The sequence below is a fragment of the Haemorhous mexicanus genome, chromosome 4 (assembly GCF_027477595.1).
Source record: "Haemorhous mexicanus isolate bHaeMex1 chromosome 4, bHaeMex1.pri, whole genome shotgun sequence".
Taxonomy (NCBI): domain Eukaryota; kingdom Metazoa; phylum Chordata; class Aves; order Passeriformes; family Fringillidae; genus Haemorhous; species Haemorhous mexicanus.
In genome coordinates this window covers 25,660,452-25,681,341 of record NC_082344.1, presented here as the reverse complement: position 1 = coordinate 25,681,341, position 20,890 = coordinate 25,660,452, and the positions used below count along the sequence as shown (strand labels likewise).

The window sequence follows — 20,890 nt, the reverse complement described above, 5'->3', positions numbered from 1 at the left end:
GACCATTAATATCTCATCCAATTGGCAATAAATCTTCTAAGTCTGGTGTCAAAGATGCTGTTTATAAATATGGGGAAAAAATATTTTTTAACATGTCCTTTGTGTGCTTGCATCCACCTCCCATCTCAGTTCCTCACTCTGCAGTCTGTAACACATCCTGGCTTGGTGTTCTGCATAATCATCTTGTACTTGTTCTAATCAGCTATAAAATGTTGCAGCACAGAATCGTGCCTTCCATCAGAGTCCTAAAATCTGACAGTAAAAAATTTTGGCATGAAGTAGTGACTAAACTTAACTTTACTTGGAGACAACTTCAGACTGTATGATTTATCAGTACCATAATATTTTAATGACCTTTTGGGGGGTTTTTGACCAAAGGCATCAGTGCTTGTTCATTTTAACTCATTTTTCACCTAAAAGGCATCATATCAATTTTTTTAAAGGCAATCATGATATATTCAGTCCTGCATTTTGATTGCTTGTTTTGTAATTCAGTCCAAAAATCTATGATAGCTTGTATTTTCTTTTCTTTTTTCATGGGTCAGTACTTTTAGGTTAACAAGATGATTAAGTCTATAGCTGGTCATATCTGCTTTCCATACAAATATTAAAATTTTGAGAGAACTTTCTCATAAGATACTCTGTTTCTTGAAATTTCTGGATTTAGACCATAGGAGAGTGTTTAAATATCCACCAATTCCCAAGGCTGATGACCATTAAAAACACTGACATACTCTGAGGTTTTTTAAGCTTCTTGTTGCTTCTTATGAAAAAAATAACAACGTAAATGAGTCAGAAAAAGAAGGCCTGTTTTAATGAAAAACTTTCCAATGATTTATTCAGTCTGGCCTTGCAAAAAAGTGATATCTCATCTTCTTAATCCAATGATTCCCTGCAGCATGCAAGGGGAGCTGGGCTAGGTACTCGTCTTGTGTTTCATTTATTTTGTGTATTGTTTGTTAGGCTAAAATAGCTGGCACAATACATGATAGCTGTCCAGATTGTTATACTTTGAATCTTTTTTGAAAGACATCTATATCGCAGCTGTTTGTTTCCAGCTCATGGATTTTCAGAAACAATTGTTATGTCATTTAGTAAACTCATCAGTTAATTTCCACAGATGCATATCATCTGGATTTACTGATTTGCATAGATTTAAATTTTCCAGTGCCAGACCCTTTTTTTTTCTCAAATGTAACAAAAACCTCCACAACATTTGTGACAACCAGGAGTAATTTTCAAAAATGCCTTCATTCCATTTTGAAAAAGGATTCCTCAAAAGTTTGTCGTTCATTCTCTGAGATTAATGGGACAGGCAGGGAGAATTAAGGTCGGCAAAATTAAATTAGTCCTATGGACATATATTTGCCATAACCAGAATAGGTGTGATAAATTTGATATCAAAATAGCTTCTGTCCTGATTTGGCCTCCTTGAAAATGTTATCTAAGATTACCTGCTCTGGTGTGGCCTGACCTTGAATATTGGGAGGAGATTCGGCTACCACAACATAAGAGAGACTGTTAGAGAGCATCTAAACTATTACGGAGCATCCAAAGGAGGGCAATGAAGATGATGAAGGGTCTTGAAGGGAAGCCAGGTGAGGATTGGCTGAGGTCACTGCATCTGTTCAGCCTGGAGAAAGGGAGACTGAGGGGAGATCTCACTGCAGTTACAACTTCCTCGTGAGGGGAAGAGGAGGGGCAGGCACTGATCTCTTCTCTGTGGTCTCCAGTGACAGGACCCAGGGGAAAGGCCTGAAGTTGTGTCAGGGGTATCAGGAAAAGGTTCTTCACCAGAGGATGTTTGGGCTCTGGCACAGGCTCCCCCAGGAGCACCAGCCTGGCAGAATTCAAGAAGTGTTTGGACAATGCTCTCAGGCACATGGTGTGACTCTTGGGCATAATCCTGTGCAGGGCCAAAGCTGGACTCTATGATCCTTGTGGGTCCTTTCCAACTCAGGATATTCTAGGATTCTCTGATTACAGCTACTTCTTTTTTTCTCTTGGTAAGGACAAAGACTTGCAGAAAAAACCAGCAATGTTGTCTCAACTAATTTCTCTAAGACTGATGTAGATGTACTTGTATTTGTAAATGCAGCCTGGGACTGAACCCTCAGCCAGAGCAGAGCACGTGTGTTCCTGTGGGCAGATCAGGATTTTTAGCACAGATCACATTGAATGCTTTTAAAATCCCACTTGCTGGTTTCTGGATCATGAATTTGTTCTCTGTTATTTAGGGAGGCAGCTGATGAGGCACATTCAGCTGTATTTGTCATACACCAGATGTCGGGATAGTTAAAGTCACTCATGCTTCCTCTTGTTTTCAGCTCCTCAGCGGTTGGTCTGGGATGGTTTGCACTTGCACACACGCACACACACACACACACACACACACACACACACACACATTATCATTTTCAAGCAAGAGTGTTTGTGGTATATCCTAAATATTCATATGATTTCCCATAACACCAATTCCTAGTGACTGGCAGCAGGCACACTGGATAATACCTGTGTTTTAGCTGAACAACTCAGGGTAATCACTGGAAATCTTGAGCTTTGCAAGTGTGTTTTACCCTTGCACTATTCCTTACCATCCCTTCATCCTTTGTCCCTCACCAGGAGTGGCACTTGCTCCCTGCAGGCTGATTTGCAATAGCCATTCCAGTAGATCTGAATGCCTTTTAAGTAAAATGGAGTATCAGTGGTTTAGTGATGCCTCAGAACTCAAACTGCACATCTCAGACGTGCTGTACACCACTTTCAGTCATGCTTACATGCTTATTAGTTCAGTGTCTTCCTCTTTTTGTCAGTTTTCTCTGTCCTGACAGTAAACAGTTCTCACAAGAGGTGCCTACGAGAGCCACCATTCATTTTTGTGTGTCACTGAAGAACTGCCAAATGCAGCAGTGACCACATTTTTGCAGTGGGTGAAATGAAGCCTCTGCATACCATCTGCAAGGATCCTTCAGAGTGGAGTGCAATCAGCAAATATGGCCTATAATTTGCTGACACCTAAACCTGCATTTTGACACATGAATGATATTTGGCACAAAAACAAGCAAAAAAAGGAAATAAATACAGATTTGGGAGAAATGAAGGACAAAACAAACCCCACCTATTTTTCTTGCCCAGTCTTTTTATTTTAAGAGAAGGATTTTTTTATTTTTACACACCCAAATGAACATTTTTGTCCTTTTCAACTCACTTAATGTATCCATCTTTCTGTCTCCTTGCCAGGCCACCTGTAGAGGACAGCCAGACTCTGCTGACACCAGTGGTGAGCTGTGGCCCACCAGGAGCCCTGCTAACCCGGCCCGTCATTTTAACCATGCACCACTGCGCAGAGCCAAACACAGAGGACTGGCAGATCCAGCTGAAGCACCAGGCTGCCCAGGGACCGTGGGAGGTGAGGCTCCAGAGCTCCAGCCTGTGTGCTGGCTGCATGCAGGGCTCTCTGCTAGTCCTTTACTTGCCTTTCTGAACCTGGGTGCCTGTATTTTGGGGTTTTCATGACTGCTACACATGACTGCTACAGACAGTCAGGAGTGCCCTTCCCTACAAGATGTCTAAGCTGCTTTGTGCCCATTCAGAGATCTGCCTTGGGGCACTTTGGCACCTCCTAGTACCAGCAGGTTTCCATGGTGGGAGCCTGAGGGGGTTCCTTGCCAGTAGTATAGCAGGAGAATATCCCAAGGCAGTGTGGCAAAAGGATCTTACCACAATAACTGGAGCATAAAGTGATGCCTTCAGCAGGGCTGGGCCATCTTGACAGAGCCCTCCTTTCCAGCTCTGTGCTCCTAGCCACCAGTTTGGTCTCATAATTAATTTGGCAAGGGCACTTTCTCCTACTGGTAAGTTTAATAAGGTCAGGGTGTCTTTTGGAGGCAGTTGGGCTGACAGCAGCAGAAGTGCCACGTCCAGCATTGTCTTCAAAAGCCTCTCGTGTTTGGCCTCATGCCTATGGCACTGGCTCTTCCTCCTGCTGGGAGGGAGCATGAGCAAGCACAGCTCTGTCTCGCCAGCTAATCTGCACCCCACAGCCCAACTCATGGCACCACACGTGTGTCCCTTATTTGTGGCTGTGTGTTACTGGCACCTCTTCATTTTCCCCCCATCCTCCTCCTGCCCAAGGCACAGGTTTGCTCTGCCAGCCCTGCACACACCCTGGTGTGGCCATCACACAGCAATCTTCTTCCTCCTGTCAGCTCTGGAGCAGCTCCTCCAAGCTGAGCCTCGCACACACGTGCACACACATTCATGCACACTCTGCAGCATCACTCGGGGCAGCACCTCCTGCCAGAGCCACGCCATGGGGCAGAACCTCGCCCTCCAAAAAGATTGTGCCATCGCTGCAAATGTGGCAGGTTTGCCTCTCCTGAGACCAAGGGAGCCAAGCTTAATGCCTAATGCCAGCTGAGCCCACTTTTGTCAGCTGCCAGGTGTGTACTGCAGAGCTGCAGGCAGCAGGGATGAAGTGGACAATGTGTGCTGAGCGTCGTGTGGTGCGTAGTGGCTTTGCAAGAGGCACCTGTCACCTGCTGCTGACCTTTCACTTCTGCTCCCTCTCAGAGCCATTCAAAGCACCTTGTGTTGCGTGCAGGATATTACACGCAGGCTTGAATGGAGAAATTAGCAGGGGAGCTGTTTTCCTGTATGCCCAGGGTGGGGAGGTCATCTGCATTCAGGCAGTGGTTTTTTTCCTCATCCTGCAGTCTTGTCACAGAGGATTATTCTGAGGAAGCAGCAGGTGATATTTCATATAGATGTGGTATTTGGCTGTCACAGAGGTTACTTTCTTCCCTGAGTTTTTATAACTCCTTATTGTCGTGCTTAGTAGTTGAAGGGCAGTTATTTATTCAGCATGCCTGAGACTACTGATGCTGAATCATGGTCACCAAATGATTAGTTCTGCAATATCTCTTTCAATAAAGTCTTGGTGATATTTTCATTATTTGCCTAACTCTGTCCAGGGCTTTAAAAGCTGGAGTGAGGACAGGGGCAGTATTCGACCTCCAACATCATCATCGGCACCCCAGAGAAATCTGGTCCCTATGTCTATGCAGGAAAAAAGCTGGAAGCAGGACATTTAGACCTGGATTAATCTAAGGGGCAAACAGCAAGGACTTTTTGCATCATCCAGGCTTGAAAGGGGCATTGCTGTCTGAAAGGAGAGCAGCTCTGAGGAGTCACATGCTGTAACTTGGCCTCTTTCTCTCCTAGGATGTGGTGGTGGTCGGAGAGGAAAACTTTACCACCCCATGCTATATCCAGCTGGATCCAGAGGCCTGCCATATCCTGACAGAAACCCTCAGCACCTATGCCTTGGTGGGACAGTCAATCACCAAGGCAGCAGCCAAACGTCTCAAACTGGCCATCTTTGGACCGCTGTCCTGCTCGTCCTTGGAGTACAGCATCCGGGTCTACTGCCTCGACGACACACAGGATGCTCTTAAGGTGGTTCTTGATCTCTTGCTTGCTCTCCCTCTCCCTCCCCAGTTGCCACAGGACTGCTGTCATAGCAGAGACTGGACCCTCTGCTCCATGTATTCATGCTCCCTGGGTTATTTTTCTCGTTAGAAGAAGAGCTTGACAGCAAGCTGCTGTTTTACAGTTTAACCCTCACACGCTATAAATTGTCCTTTGCATAGGGATCTCACGCTCTTTTCCACCCACCAGCCTTTTCTCCTTTGTTTACCTGTATCATATCCTGAATCCTAAGGTTTTTGCATTATTAAAAGGCCATAAGGTACACAGGGCTTCATTCGTTATTCATGTATTTTTAATGCTAAGTGCCAGCTCCCCAGAGATGGGAAAACATATAAATGCTTCTTTGTAAATACTTGATAATGATAAAAGAAGCTTCTGGCCCGTTAATCACTGCCTGCTTTCATACTGCTTTATTACACCCCTTCAAGTGCAGCTTTTTGTGTTGGGAATTCACAAGTGGAATAAAGCAAAGCTGCTGCTGTCCCTAACTGGATAGCCTTACTCTCCCTGCATAATTCTGGCATTCACACAAACACACGCTCACTACATGCAGGTGAGCAGAGAGGTAACCATGCTCGCTATTTTTCTTTATAAATACCTGTATTTATACAGAAGGTATCTATATTAGATGCCCTCATGAAATATGTAGCTCCAGCTGCACAACTGAGTTCATTAAAAGGTGAGGTTTTTCCTTTAGCTGTAGGTAGTGCTACTTCGCTTCTTTGTGGCAAAGTAATTTCAAAGCCTGACTAAGCAGAGTCATCCTGCTGCTGTACATGCTTTTTTTCCCCAGGTCTAGGTGGGAATTATTGGGATTTAAACCCAAATACACTGGCTGGGAGATGTTTGTGTTTTTCAGAACAGCGACTTCATCACTGAGAGCAGCACACTTGCTTGTCCTCCCTGACACTATCTGATATTGCCTGCCTAGTCTTTTCTGAGGGGGTACTCTTGTACATGGAGAAAGGCAACAAAGTATAAGGGTTGAAGCAGGCATATGGTGACTTCAGCATGGTTTTGTCCTCTGGGAGCTTGGTCTCTGTCACTGCATTGGTGTTACCAACCTTTTAGAAACAATTCTTTTCCCTGGTCTGATTTCCCTTTTGTTTTTCCTGTTAATAAAAAAAAAAATGTGAATAGGATCTTTCATAGCCATCAAGCTTCAAAGGTCCTGATGGTTTTATGCCTGTGCTGCATAATACAATTTTCCATGGGTTTGACAAGGCCTGAGGTAATAATAACTGAGTTGGAGGGGCCTTGGCCAGCCAGCTAATGCAGTCAGAGCTGAGGAATCTAATTAGGAATTACTCAGGAGCTGTTGGTCTGTTTCTAATAGACTGTAGTGAGAGTTGTGTGGTAAAGTTAATACAATTCAGTGCAACAGCAGAAGGGATCAAGAAAGGCACACAGGGGAGCCATCCTTCACCTGAGAAGCTGCAGCCACAATTTGGGAGGGCAACAGGTCAGTCCTTGGGATCCTGCTGCAGTTAGACCCCAAAGTGAGACTGCAGATTAGAGAGGAAAGGTAAGCAAAGTCAGGAGGCCAACCATCCCAGTCTGTACCTACTGCTTTTTTACATCCAGTTCATGCTTTTTTATTTTCTTTCTCTTTGACATTTCCACTCCAAGACTGGGGGGGGCACCCATGGGGTTCAAGACCCAGCCAGCTGGTGGTTTGCAGGAAGACAAGCACATCTACTTGCTGGCCCCAGACTCTTATGAATGCATGAATTGCCCTTCTTTGGAAGTGTAAGGAAGGAGCAGATTGAGGGAAAAGAAGCCTAACAGACCAGCTGTAGATGAGTAAAATAGGTGTAGTTGGAAGGGCTGGCTATGGTCCAGTGTGTATAAGCAGGCATGTACGAACTGGTGCATACAAACCAGTGTGTACTAAACATCCCTGTGTGACAGTGTTGTGTAGACTCAATCCGTGTGACAGTGTTGTGTAGACTCAGTCTATAACTATTTGGATAGAAGAAAAAAAGGCTGGGGTATTTGGCATGTGCTTTCACAGCAGCTGGTACTGCAGCAGCCTCTGCTGTGCTGGGAGGACATCTTTGGCACTAGTGTATTGCCAAAGGGAAGGCATTCACAGGGCAGTTACCACTGGGTGTGGGGACAAGGCATGCAGACAGGGCTGGGCCAGCAGATCCTGACATCAGAAGTATTTCAGAGAGAAAAGAAAAGTTGTAAGCAGCGGGTGAAGCACCATCTGCAACATCTCCATGTCTTGAGGCTGGCTGCTCTGGGCAAAGCACAGCAAGGATAGGGAAGAAAAATATTCCCATATTGCATTGCCTGAGCTTTGGAAGAGCCTTTGTAGGGGATTGTGTGTATTTTTTAATAGACAACCAAATGCATTCTGTTATTATTTACAACCAGGAATGAGTGTGCCATATGCTGAATGTGTTTTAACAGCCACCAAAGGAAGACAAGTAGTTGCAGCATAAAGCTCAGTGCAGTGTTTATCCAGCAGACTTTTCCCTCTCATCATGCAGAGTAAGCACTCGCAGCTGAGCTGCCGGCACCCGCAGTACAGTAGGGAAGTGTAATGATTTGCCATCAATAAGGGCTTGGTTATTGTGGGAGCAGCTCAGTGAAGTTCCTGGCGGCCATGGAGCAGCATGGGCTCGGAGCTGATCACACATGCAGCATCCTCTGCACCACAGGGTCCTGAGCCACCTGGATGGGATGTTCACAAAAATGCCTTTTAGGCAAGGATGAGGCGAGTTGTGACCTTCAGCGCTGGCCTGTCTTTTTAAGGTTAATTTTTGCACTTTGAAGAGGATGCCCAAGGTTAAAAAAAAAAGAAAAGAAAGAAAAAGGAAAAAGTAATAACATGATAACTATAAAGAAATCCATCTGCTTTGCTCTTTTTATTGATGTGTGCCTTTGAGATTAAGGTATGTGACCTGTGTGTGGCAGCGTGGCAGTGGCTGAGCAGCCAGATACATGGAAACAGCTGCCTCCCACACTGGGGGCTTGTGAAGGACTTCTGGCTGTAGCAGGGTGACATTCCCCAACCTGTCTTGTGATGCACAGCAGGTGTCTTCAAAAAAACACCCAAAAATGGGCACAAAAGGCCTGTGATTTTCTCCCTGTTATTTAGTTGTTTTTTCTTTTATTGAAGAAAGGCACAGCTTGGACTGAACACCGTTGTTTGCTTGCGCCCCTTTAATGAAGAGGCCCAAGCTGCGGCTGTTCTGGTGCCACAGGTGAAGAAGTGATGCTTTACAGAGCTCCCTCTCCTAGGAAATAACTCCTGCCTTGCAGAGTGGTGAGAGGCAGTGGGTAGGGTGACCACAGCCACCTCAGCATGGGGCAAGCAACATGCAGCTCAGGTTTTGGCTCAGGAGGAGCCAGCCAGCAGGATAAGCACTGCTCTAAAAAAAGGCCGTATGGCAGGAGCCAGCCAGCGTGTTTGAAGGGCTGTGCAAGTCATGGCTCCAAATTAATTCTGAATTAATTAGCTTAATGGCATGGGAGAAGCACGGGCTGCTTGGCATCCTCCAGTTGAAGCCTGTGGAATGATTACGGTGGCCCGGGGTGGCTACCAGAAGTGGGTTGTTGAAACTAGAAACACAGATAAGGTGGGTGGGATGGTGCAGCATCATGCTGCAGTTTTCCCCCACAGTAGTGCAGCTCCCAGAGCTGGTGCAGCACGGGCAGGAGCAGTTTGTTGCCCCTCATGTCTGAGAGGTGGCATCTGCAATTAGCTCTCACAGTTCCACAAGTCATCTTCTGGACTTTCCAGGGAGGTAATTAGAACATAATGAAGATCTATAGTAATCAGATAATTACTATCGATTGCTCTTTAGACATCTTGATGAAGTAATTAGGTGGCACTGGAAAGAAGCTGGAACTGATTCATTGGCATAACCTTAATCTGAAAGGTTTCCTGATTTTGTTTCTTTTCCTCTAATGGCCAATAAAATAACATTGTTTTAGCTTCAGGATCTGCCAGATGCTTTTCTTATATGCTTACTACCTCCCTCAATGTGGTCAGGAGCAGCTTAGCTAAAATGGGGGCTCCTTTATTTGGCCTGGGGCAGAATCCCAGTTTTGTGTGCTACTGTATTCCTTGAGCATCTCCACTGTGTGTGATTGTCTTTAGCCACATGAGACTGGTTGGCTGGTTGACTCCTTTAATTAAATGTGACTGAGATTGGTTATGTTGGTTTCTAATGGGGCTCATAGAGTGCCTTTGTACTTGCTTCTTCCATGTGGTCCACAATTAGGCTCTTTGTAGACAACACTCCACTGTGGTCTTATTAATTACAAGTTTATATTTAGCTTCATAAATTGACCAGACTCTTGGCTTGCTAGCTTTTAATTGCATGATCAATATTTCAGTAGCCCTGAACCTGTGTATTCGTATGAACAAAATGCTCCATCACTGTCTCTTGGGCTGTTTCCATGCCATCCTGCTGGCCAGTGTCAGGGCTGGTATCTATCTCCTGTACTGCTCTGCACGGAGCAGGAGACCATGAGCTGACAGAGCAGTGGTATGCACAAGTCCCATGTCAGTAGGACCTGCACAAATAAGAGTTTCCAAAAAGCAGGTAGTAAAGCTACCATTAGATGTCCAGTTTGATGTGTAATGGAGATTGATCTATTTCTCTACTCAAACAGTGACTGCATGCAAAATCTTCACATTCCATTGAAAAGCATAGAATTAAGCTTCTGCTTACAGGACATGCGAGAGAACATTGTGTCTCCCTGCTGGACTGCTCCTGGATGAAGGAGGTGAGAGGGTTACAGTCAGATCAACTAATGCAGTTCCAGTTCACAGGGACACACAATTCTCTGTGATTCTGTACAGTTCTGTAACCTTCTGACACAGGTTACAGCATCTACAGCACACAACCTTGAGGACTCAGAAGACCAGTGTGCTGTCTTGATGAAACCTGACCACTTTCTTCTTTTTATCCCAATACTGCAGGAGGTCCTCCAGCTTGAGCAGCAGATGGGCGGGCAGCTTTTGGAAGAGCCTAAAGCTTTGCATTTCAAAGGAAGCACCCACAACCTCCGTCTGTCCATTCACGACATTGCCCATTCTCTCTGGAAAAGCAAGTTGCTGGCTAAATACCAGGTGAGCATAACATAATGTACACATTGGATACTAGCAGTGAGGCTTAAAGAAATACTGTCACACACAGGTGTGTTTAAAAAACACCAGGAGTCAGGCTGTAGCTCCATGGACATTTTTTTCCCTGGACCATTTGCAGTCACATTAGCATGGAGCCTGCAGTCCGTACACATAGCATCCATGCCTTGGTCCCACATTTCTCCCTGACTATACCTTTTTGCTTTCCTCCTGCAGGAAATTCCCTTTTACCACATCTGGAGTGGATGTCAGAGGAACCTGCACTGCACCTTCACACTGGAAAGGTTCAGCCTGAATACCCAGGAGCTGGTGTGCAAACTGTGTGTACGGCAGGTCGAAGGAGAAGGACAGATCTTCCAGCTTAACTGCTCTGTCTCAGAGGTAAATGACACTTGTGTACTTTTCTATCCAACTGCAGGATTATGAGACAGCTGAGAAGATAAAACCTTTCCCATTGGGACCTCTTTAGTGCTTCCCATTTTGCTCCTGACTGCTGGTATGGACATAAAGAATAGAACAAGTAATTGATTTGTCTCTCCTGTTGCATTTTTCCTTAGTTTCTCTCATCTGGAAAGAAGCATACCTCCTTCAAAGGTTGGAGGTTTCTCTGCTAGTGCTGCCTTTCTGTGTCTGTCTGGAGGAGCTCTTTGCCTACCACTCCCTAAAAGATCTCATGAAGCTCTTATGGTCCTGTTTCCTTGGCAGTCCATGAGACGCAGTATGTCTGATAGTTCCCTGGAGAGAGAGAAAAGAGAATAGGAAAATGTCAGGGCTGTGTGTTCCATGAGCCACTCCCCTCTGCTCCCACATAATAGCTGCCGTGCAATAGGAAATATCAGATGATCTGGTTGCAGTAACTTTTCTCCTTGTATTTTGCTACTACTACAAATCCTGACTTTTGTCTTGGGCAATTTTTCTTTTGATGGCTGACATTTCCCAGAAGAAATACTATCATAAGTTTACTAATGCTGTGTAGCACCTGGAGAATTTTAGCTCCATGGGGCTGTCAAGCTTGGGGCTGAGATGGAGCAGCAAATTCAGGTGTGAAGTGGCACTGACTTCAGTGAATGTGCTGGCGGGTTTTATCCCTGGTGTCCTTGGCAGCTATGAGGAGCAGACTCTCAGGTGGCAATTACTGCTGGCTGGCTTGGGGAAGGGCTGCGAGAGCAGACATGAAAGTTGCTTGTGCTGTAGGGCTCTGACAGTGAGCACCATTACCCAAACATCTGCTTGGTTAGTGGGTGTAAAGTTACAGATTCATCTGGGGACTACACAGCATTAAGGACAGATGGTAAAACAAGCATCATAAACAATTATTGTAATAAGTGCCGCATTGAGGTAATCACTAATTTAACCTCACAGAGAAGAGAAAGAGCTGAAAGTAACTTTAATGAAATGCAAGTATACACTATAATCATCTTCAGCTGGTTGTGGGTAATAGGGCCTGGTAATAGATTCAGAACAGGATAATATTCTTGTCTTGTGCTGTGATCCTATCCATCAAGGATGAATAGAGGGAGTGAACAATACCACTGTGATCAAGGCTGCCTCCTGCAAAATTGCCCCTTATTGTTGACACCTTGTGATGTTCCCAAACTCCAGGAAGGAACAGGAGGTCCTTGGGCTGCTAATAGCAGGGATATAGGGTCAACTAGGGAAAAATCCTATAACTCATAGATTTGATGAAAGGGTAATCACCTGAAAGGGTAACAACTGCAACTTGGAAGCCAATGTATGCCTCTAGAAGCCTGATAAAGACATCACACCAGGCATCAGGAAATCATAGCTCTGGTTCCTTACATTTTCTTCTCAGTTAAGGCTAGTGGTATCCAGCTAGCAGTTAGGCATTGCAGGACTGTGCTGGCATTTTTCCTTATTGCTGCATCTGTCTCTCTGCCACTGTCACCCTGCGATAAAAATTTAGTAACACAGTTTCCTGAATCCTCCCTTGATGGGCTTTCTTTTTAGTCCACTGCAAAGGATGTAAAACTTCTGCAGATTAAACTGTCTTATACTGGCTTTATACAGTGCCTACCACTGGGACTTCAAAAATACAAATGCAGTGAGTGCCAAAACACGCACATTTGCAAAGCAGGAGGAAAACTGTGATAAAGGTCTCCCCTGATTTATTTTTGAAGCTCTGTTTTTATCTTGTACCATTGATACTCACACAGAAGAGCCACAGGACAATGCTAGAGATACCTGGGCCCCTTCTGCAGCAATACTGAAGCCCCTGGGGCTGCAGGCCACCTAGAGAGCCAGGGCAGCACTTGTGTCCTTTGGCCCAGAAGATAAAGAAAAGGTTATCTGTCTGCAATGCCACTGCCTCCACCCTGCGTCCACTTCTGACCTCCCAGTGTGGGTGAGCCTGTACGCAGCACCAGCGTCAGGCATGTCATTTTCCTGGCTCCTGGGCAGTACCTGCTGCCAGGTTTTGGGTGCTGGGGTTGGGACAGGCAGTCTGTGATCCATGGCTTTGGCACCCAAGTACAGATGCCACATACAACATGCTAACTGGGGACATTACAGGGTTGTGTAAATCTTCCTCATTTACAAATTTCACTGATTGCCTAAAACGCCAAGCCTTTAACCAAAAAAAAAAAAAACCAAAAACCTAAAAAAAAAAAAAAAAAAAGCCAAAAAATTCATCTTTATACAGTGGAAGAAAATTAATTGGTGTATATAAAAGAGTGGAGCCAGAAGGTCTAATTCTGTGCATTGCTTAGGGACACTGGCTCTTCCCTTTCCATCTCTGAATACATTTTTGGGGGGTAAACCAGAGATTGCACAGGACTGTGAGCATCTCCACCAAAATCCTTGGGGGCTTTGTGATTACAGCTTCAGCCAGGAGCTGCCTGGTTTTAGGACTGTTTCAGGTATTACAGCTCCTTCCCAACAGCCAGTTTGACACGAAGCAACAAGACAGTTCACAGAGGAGAAAACAAATTGATATTTAATGACAAGTCTTTAGCATGAGTGTTTCTGGCTGCCTGGGGCTGTGATCTGGCAGAGGGGAAGAAGAAGCAGCTCCCCCATTTCTACTAGAAAAAGAAAACCAAATTGTAAAATAGACTGAGCAGCACTAGGGCAGAACCAGCCATGTTTGCTGCTTTTTCTGTCATGGTCCCTGCAGGACCTCACTGTTCCTAAACAAACACAACCATCCAAATTTACCAGCTATCATTGTCCCACCAGCTACCAAGCCTTTGGGCACTGAAGCCATCCAGGCCAAAGAAGAAGACAAAATCCTTGCCCAGAGGAGCCAAATGCTGTTGCTCTCAGTGGTATTAGCAGTGGTGCCATAGGGAGCCCTCCAGCTGGGAGGACCACATCAAAGAGCATCAACACCACACCTGCAGGGGACAAGCGTGCTTTGGGGATTACTTTTCCTTGAAACACTTGCTGCCACACTGCCTTGGAGCACAGCACGTGTCTTGGGGAGAGGGGGCGATGCCTGCCCCCACCTACCCCACCCCCTGCTCTGAGCACATGCTCTCCATCTATTTCCAGAGTCACAGTCACAAGCAGATGAGAGCTCAGCTTGTGCCTGGGGTGGTACTGACTGTTTGTCTGTGGTCTGCATGGCATTGGAGGCTTCAGAGAGCTTGGGTGCTGCCAGAGGGATGTCAGTAGTGAGAGAGCCTGTGTTGTGGTTCATATTTATTTGATTGATTCCTTGTTAAGTGGTTTGTTCTGTTGTACCCCCATGTTCTCCCTGAGTTGGTTTACCCCTGGGTTTTAGCCTCCCTCAAAGCTGTCCCTCATGCCATTCCCCGGAAGCTGTTCCTCTTGCCATTCCCCACCCTTTGGTTCAGCTCTCTCCCTGCCTGTCAAGGCAACCCAGCCCTTGATTCCCAAACCTTCTCTGCCACTTAAACCTCAGGCCAATCCCTGTCTGCAACACCCCTTTGGAATTCCCCTACTCCTCGAAGCCCCATTGGCCCATGTGACCCATCCTCTCCACCCTCCAACCTCAATTTGCCCCAGACACTTGATACAATCCAGTCTCTTCCTCCCTGGAGGATTCCCTATTAGTTAGCTGTTTGTATGCACCCCCTGAGTTGTGTCTGAACAAAACCCATTGCACAAGGGAGCTGGAGGGTTTTTTTGTCCTGCTCCCTTCACCTGTGATAAACTGTTCCTTGTGGAAAAACAAAAGATCAGCTGACACCCAACCTGCCTGCCAGCTGATGCTATCCACTGGAGTCTTTAGCAAGCTCTTCTGGTTCACCAGCAGCCATGCCAAGGCATATGGAACAACTCCAGGATGAATTCACCAGGAGCTGAACTTCAGAGCTGCAGCTCTACGAGCCTGGTGCTGGCTCGCTGGGACACTGGGGCTTGGGAAGATGCTGGGAAGGGGGTCTTATCAGCCATGCCAGGAAATCCAGCTCTGCTCTAGTAGTAGCAACATGCTCTGAAATGTGTCCAAGTGACTGTTCCTTCATTATTTCCAGTAAGTGATTAATAAAGCTGGCCATTTTGTCCAGCTATAGTAAAATTTACCCTCAAAAAAAAAAAAAGCAGGAAAAAAAATTTTTGTCTGCCCAAAGCTGATTATAAATATTTCTGTTTTTCAGTGGACTAACATGTTAGTGTTAGTGTTGACTAGATTAGCAGAGGGCTGCAAGTAAAAGCCCTGAGTCTCAGAGGATATAGTTCTACCATTGTCTTTTCACTCAGTAACAAAACTGATGCGTTGTTCAGGCTTTTTTTCTGTCTTTCTGATCTCAGGAACCTACTGGCATTGATTATCCTCCCATGGACTCAGCGGGCACCATCACCACCATCGTGGGGCCCAGTGCTTTCAGCATCCCCCACCCAATAAGGCAGAAGCTGTGCAGCAGCCTGGACGCTCCCCAGACCAGGGGCCACGACTGGCGCATGCTGGCCCACAAGCTGAAACTGGACAGGTGAGCAGGGTTACCCGTATGTGGTCAGGCAGGGAAGCTCCTGTGGAGGGGGGTATGTGCAAAAACATCCTGCTGCAAGTCCCACTGAATGCACATGGACACACACTGCTCATGCTGGCCGCACAGGGGATGAGCACCTTGACAGCACCAACAGCAGGGGCGGGTTGAAATCATATGAATTCAGGTTGTTTCCATGCAGCTCAAAACCAGCAAGTTTTCTTTTGGCTCATTGCAGGTACTTAAATTATTTTGCTACGAAATCAAGTCCCACCGGGGTGATCCTGGATCTCTGGGAAGCCCAGAATTTCCCTGATGGCAACCTGAGCATGCTGGCAGCAGTTCTTGAAGAAATGGGAAGACATGAAACAGTTGTTTCTTTGGCAGCAGAAGGAAATTACTGATGCAGCCTTGGCATGACCAGGAAGGACAGACACAGGGAGCGGTAATGCCCTGTTATTGCAAAGGAGAATTGAAATGAAAACCCAGACCAATGAGTTACACAAGAGACATTTCAGAGAAGCAAGCAAGCAAACAAAAACAACCAGCCCTGACCTTCACACGTGCTCTCCTTGTACATTATCACAGGATCAGAAAGAGATCATGCAAAGTTGTACCTTGAAAATATAAATCAACCTAATGTTCCTCTCGGCTTGGCTGTACACTGCTTGGTACAGGTTTTTACAGTTTCCTAGGAAACGCTTTTTATTGCTATCCAGATATATGGATAAACTTTCTTAACAATCCCAGTTTCTATGGATGTTGTTTACATCAAATTCTGGACAGGGGTAAGGAAACTGTCCATGGCTCTTTATATTTTTTGTTTAAAGCCATTGTAAACAAGGCTATGGACAGTTGGTTGTGGCTATTTCAGCTTATTGGTTTCTGGTGAATTCAGATTTTGGCTACAATTCTGCACATTGGTTGTCTTGCAATGATCCTCCTGTCATTGTTCTGTTTCCTAGACCTACTTGTAAAAAAAAAAGAAAAAAACAAACCAAGAAAATCAGGGTGTGCATCTGGAAAGCAGGTACTCTGGCTGATAAGCAGGAACACACAAAATGTTCCCTCTCTTCCCCAAGACAGTCCCATTGAGCCTGTGTGGAGAATAGCTCTAAGACAGTGGGGAATGAAGGATCTGAGTTAATTTTCAATTCACACCCTTTCCACCCCTTTGCTATATGAGGGGCCAGATATGCAATTTAGAGTGATTGGAGGGGAGGGGGAGAAACCTAGAAAAAAATAAAAAAGAGAAGTTGCTATGATAGTTATTTACTGATTAGTATCTAGTACAAGGATTATAATGTCTATTATTATTGCCATTATTACTTTATTTCTAATATTGTCAGCAGCAGAATGAATAATTTCTGGTTTTATGGAATCTGTTGTCCCCTCCCTGAAGGTCTTTTAGGACATGCCCCTCTCTATGCTGTCTGTCCTTCCATTTGTCATCGTACTCCTCCTCCAGAGTCCTCTGCCAGCCCACAGAGGCTGCTCACCTCGTGTTAGCATTGCTGTGCTCCGTGCCCAGTGCCAAGGCAGCACGAACTGGTGACACTCTGCTGATCTTCACCCACCAAGTGTCTGACCCTGGCGTGTTTTGCATCACCCTGGTGCCTCCAGGTTGCTCCAAGAAGCAGTCCTGTCCTGAGGTGCCTGTGAACCAGAGATGGTGCAAGCATGTGGAGGCACTGACAGCCTCCACCTGATTTATGCATCCAAGGTGGGCCTCCATAATTTTTGCTTTGTTTTGTAGCATTCTAAGAGGCAGCAGTTGCCCAGAGCTGCAGGTCTCACTGAAACCCACCACCTCCAGTAATGCTTGCTGTGCCCGGGCTGCTGAGAGCCCAGCCCTCTGCTGGGTTACCTCTGTGTGAGATGCACTTGGCAGATCTCCATGGATATTCCCAGGCACTGCTGCAGCCAGGGAAGCCTGTGTTCCATGGGCCGATGCAGGGCAGTGGAGGGGTGAAGTTGAAATCTGTGTGCTGCAGTTTGCTGCCTTTGCTGCTCCTGCCAGCCCCACTGCCTGGGCAGGGCAGTGCAGTCCTTGGTGGCTGGCCAGGGAACACTTGTCCCTCTACAGCCCTCACAAAACAGGTGAGGTGGGAGCTTTGCAAAAGGAGCAAACAGAAAATGGTTGTCACTGCAAGCATATTTTGTTCTGTTCACTGAAAATTGTGGCTTTGGTACATGACAGCACATAGGATTGCAGTAGTTTTACTGCCTGCCTGGGCTGTCATTTATTTCTGGCACAGAAAGGCTTTTCTGCCCCAACCTGTCCACTCCAGGTTTCCAGCCAGGCCCTGGTTATTGCTGTTGTGCAGACATGCGTGCCCCTGCCCATGTATGCATTACCATTCCATATGCTTCCCGAGACTGAAGTTAGCTTGTTCTCTTTTGTGGTTTTAGTTTTGCTTTCCCCCAAGGCTTTCCAGATTGCACCTTTGAAGGTAACTGAAAATGTCATCGGTCAAAATGAAAAGAAAATTTCATCTGACCTCTTTTTCCATTTGACATTTCCATAGCCTTGTCACTTTTTGCTTATAATTCCCTGACCAGTGAGTTAGGTTTTGATCGACCACCAGACAGCCAGCACAAAAAGTTCCCTTCCTTGTAAGAGGTAACCAGGCAGTTTGCAAACCAGCATTTCAGTCAAAACTGGAGACCAGAGGACATGCATTGTAAGTTTCTACATCTGTGTGCATTTTGCTCATGTAAACCCCACCTTCTCTTAATGTGGAGATGCCATGGGCATCCTCTCAATGAATAACCATCTTCTTTTTCACCTTGGGCATCTTGCAGCACACTGCAATGGTAATAGAAATTTTTCTTTCAACTTCTGGAGTGTTGGACTGGGGCTTTCAGCTCTGCCCTTTCTCCACACCTTTTACTTACCTCAGAGGGCTAAAATGGCTCTTAAAGGTAGGTCTCAGCTTTTCTCCTTCCCATGCCATCTTTAGGTGTAATCAGTTGTGTTCAGTTTGTGTTTCTTCACCTTTCCCATGTGTCTGTCCTTGACTTCTCTTCCAAGGCAGGTGCAGGGGCTGAACTGTCCTTAAACCCTTTGGCCTTTTCAGCTCAATCTGTGTTGGCTGATCCCCAGGCTCACCGTTGCCCCCCAGCTCTCAGTTTTTTCTCGGTGGGCAGCATGTGCACCCTTCTCACCAGGATCAGGGCCACAAAGTCTCTCCTATTTCTCTGTATTGGTATGAGGTGATGGTCCTTTGGCCAGCCCTCTGACCTGCGTTCTGATGCCTTCTGCAAGAGAAGCAACTTCCAGATGAACAACTTTCTCAGTGTTTTGGGGCATTTTCTTTTCACAACATCACAGTAAGGAGGATTTATTGAGAGGAAAAATGCACACTCTGATTAAGAGTGCCTGGAGGTCAGGAATGTAACCCTTCATCACTGAACATGACTTGGGCAGCAGCATGAGTGCCACTGGGTGGTGAAGCTGCTGTTCTTCCCCCTGACTGCTCAGAAACCATCCGTGATCCCCTGCTGCAATCACGGACTGGGTGGTTTCTCCAGCACCAGCTCCATCGGCTTGGCAGGCTCCCAGCACAGCCCCTTGGGCTGCCTCAGCCCTGCCAGGGCAGGGAGAACCAGGGGAAGGTTCCTCCACAGAGCCACAGCTCATCCCAGCAGCTCTGCCCCCATTCTTTGCCACTGCTGCTAACAGCAGCTCCCACCTCACCTCACTTCCCTGCATTATTTTTCTCAGTTTTTTCTTTTTTTCTGTGGGAGTGGCAGTGGCAGGGCACTGTGCGCTGTGGGAGAGGGCTCTGGCTGGTGGCATTCACAACAGCATCCCCATCCTGCTGCCCCAGGGAGAGCAGGCGGGAAGCAAGGGCAGCCAGATGGGTTCGGGATGTTATTTTTGGTGGGAGAAAACCCAGCAGCAGCTCCTCTGCCTGGATTGCATGGACACAGTGCCATCTCGTGGGGCTGAGCCCCAGCTCCACCGCGTCGCTGCCGCCACAGCAATGTAGCCCGGGGAAAAGCTTCCTGTGGGGTGGCTCTGACAAAGGCATTTGGCAGGCAGAGCTGTCTCTTAAAAGTTGTTGTAAGATTTTTAAGTCAGGTGAGCACATCTGCTTTAAGAGAAAAAAGCAAACAAACAAACAAAAAGGCTGCAGGCTTCCTATCCTCCAGTTATTACAATTTTTTTAAATGCTCTTCCTTTTAGTTGTTCACCTTTGGCTCTGTACTGCAGCAGTTTTGCTGCTCTTCACACCATCTCTTCATGACATGTTGATTGCTAGTGCTATACATAGTATATATATTATATAAATACATATAAAATATCTACTGACTTCAAGGAAAATCTTTAATTTCCGAGTAAGAAACATTTATCGGAGGCAATCCTTTTCACCTTTGATTTTTTCTTCAGTTCTTCTTGTGTTGTGTTCTTGTAAAGGTGACTGTCAGTGTATAGGGTAAGTTTGGGGTTCGGTTGGGGTTTTTGGGTTTTTTTTTCAAAATTTATGATCACAACTGCTCCACTGTGTCTTGCTAAACAGTGCAAGACCTAAGTGCTGTTTCAGTGGATCTTGAAAATTTTGCAGCAGTGAAGGTGTCTCCAGTCAAGATTTGCTTTATTGGGAGACCAAGACTCTTTTCTGTCTCGCTGGCAGAAATGCAGACACTCATGAGACATGTTGGAGTCTGCAATACCCACAGAGCCAAACATGTCCATTCCTTGGGTTTCCTGCTATGTCAGTTGCTCACATATAGAATAATTGTATTTACATGCTGTAAGCCTGTCATTGTGGACAGTGTCCTCATGTCTTGTATTGCTACCTACAGTAGTTTCTTTTTGGTTCTCCTTTTCTTCTTCTTTTGGGGGCAGGGGGCATTGGGAAGGGAGGGGTGGGTGGGCCCTTAGACCCTTGTATGCTCTACCAAGTAGTTACCACAGCTCTGAGGTTAATTTTAAACACAGTAATTTTGTTGAGGTTGGCTTGGTTCTTTTTTTTTAATCTTGTTTTCAGGGCACTTTGTAAACAATCTTACTGAGTGTTCAGAAGTCTCTTCAGGTATTACTCTGGCTCTCACCTGGCCATGAAGTAACTCAGTGTTTGCAGGCTGGCTTGGTCAGTATCAGGTGGGGCAAAGACACGAGTGGTTTGTGAATGAAAACCAAACCTTTGCTCCTTCTCCCACAAGGACTCCAGTGAGTTACTGACTTTGGGGTCACCCCTGCAATCCATTCCTAACTTGTGTGTGAAACCTTGAGTCCATAAATGAGCTGCACTGCAGACTTTTAAATGCTGAAACACGTATCTCAGACATGCTTTGAAGTGGGACAGAAAAGCAAAGTGTGTGTGGGTACATACAGGCAACAAGGAGAAAACAAAGGACACTACCTGCTGGAGAC

The 20,890-nt window shown here is 46.0% G+C and overlaps 1 protein-coding gene across 1 annotated transcript in view; it reads left to right on the top strand.

Annotated features, from left to right (window-relative positions):
- UNC5C (unc-5 netrin receptor C) overlaps positions 1 to 20,368 on the top strand; it is a 247,671-nt gene extending 227,303 nt beyond the window's left edge. The window contains exons 12-17 of the mRNA XM_059844141.1: positions 3,241 to 3,409; positions 5,224 to 5,457; positions 10,433 to 10,582; positions 10,814 to 10,978; positions 15,332 to 15,510; positions 15,746 to 20,368. Coding sequence (XP_059700124.1) covers positions 3,241 to 3,409; positions 5,224 to 5,457; positions 10,433 to 10,582; positions 10,814 to 10,978; positions 15,332 to 15,510; positions 15,746 to 15,911 — 1,063 coding nt within the window. The 3' untranslated portion in view covers positions 15,912 to 20,368. The remainder of the gene's footprint in view (positions 1 to 3,240; positions 3,410 to 5,223; positions 5,458 to 10,432; positions 10,583 to 10,813; positions 10,979 to 15,331; positions 15,511 to 15,745) is intronic.
- The last annotated feature ends 522 nt before the right edge of the window (positions 20,369 to 20,890 follow it).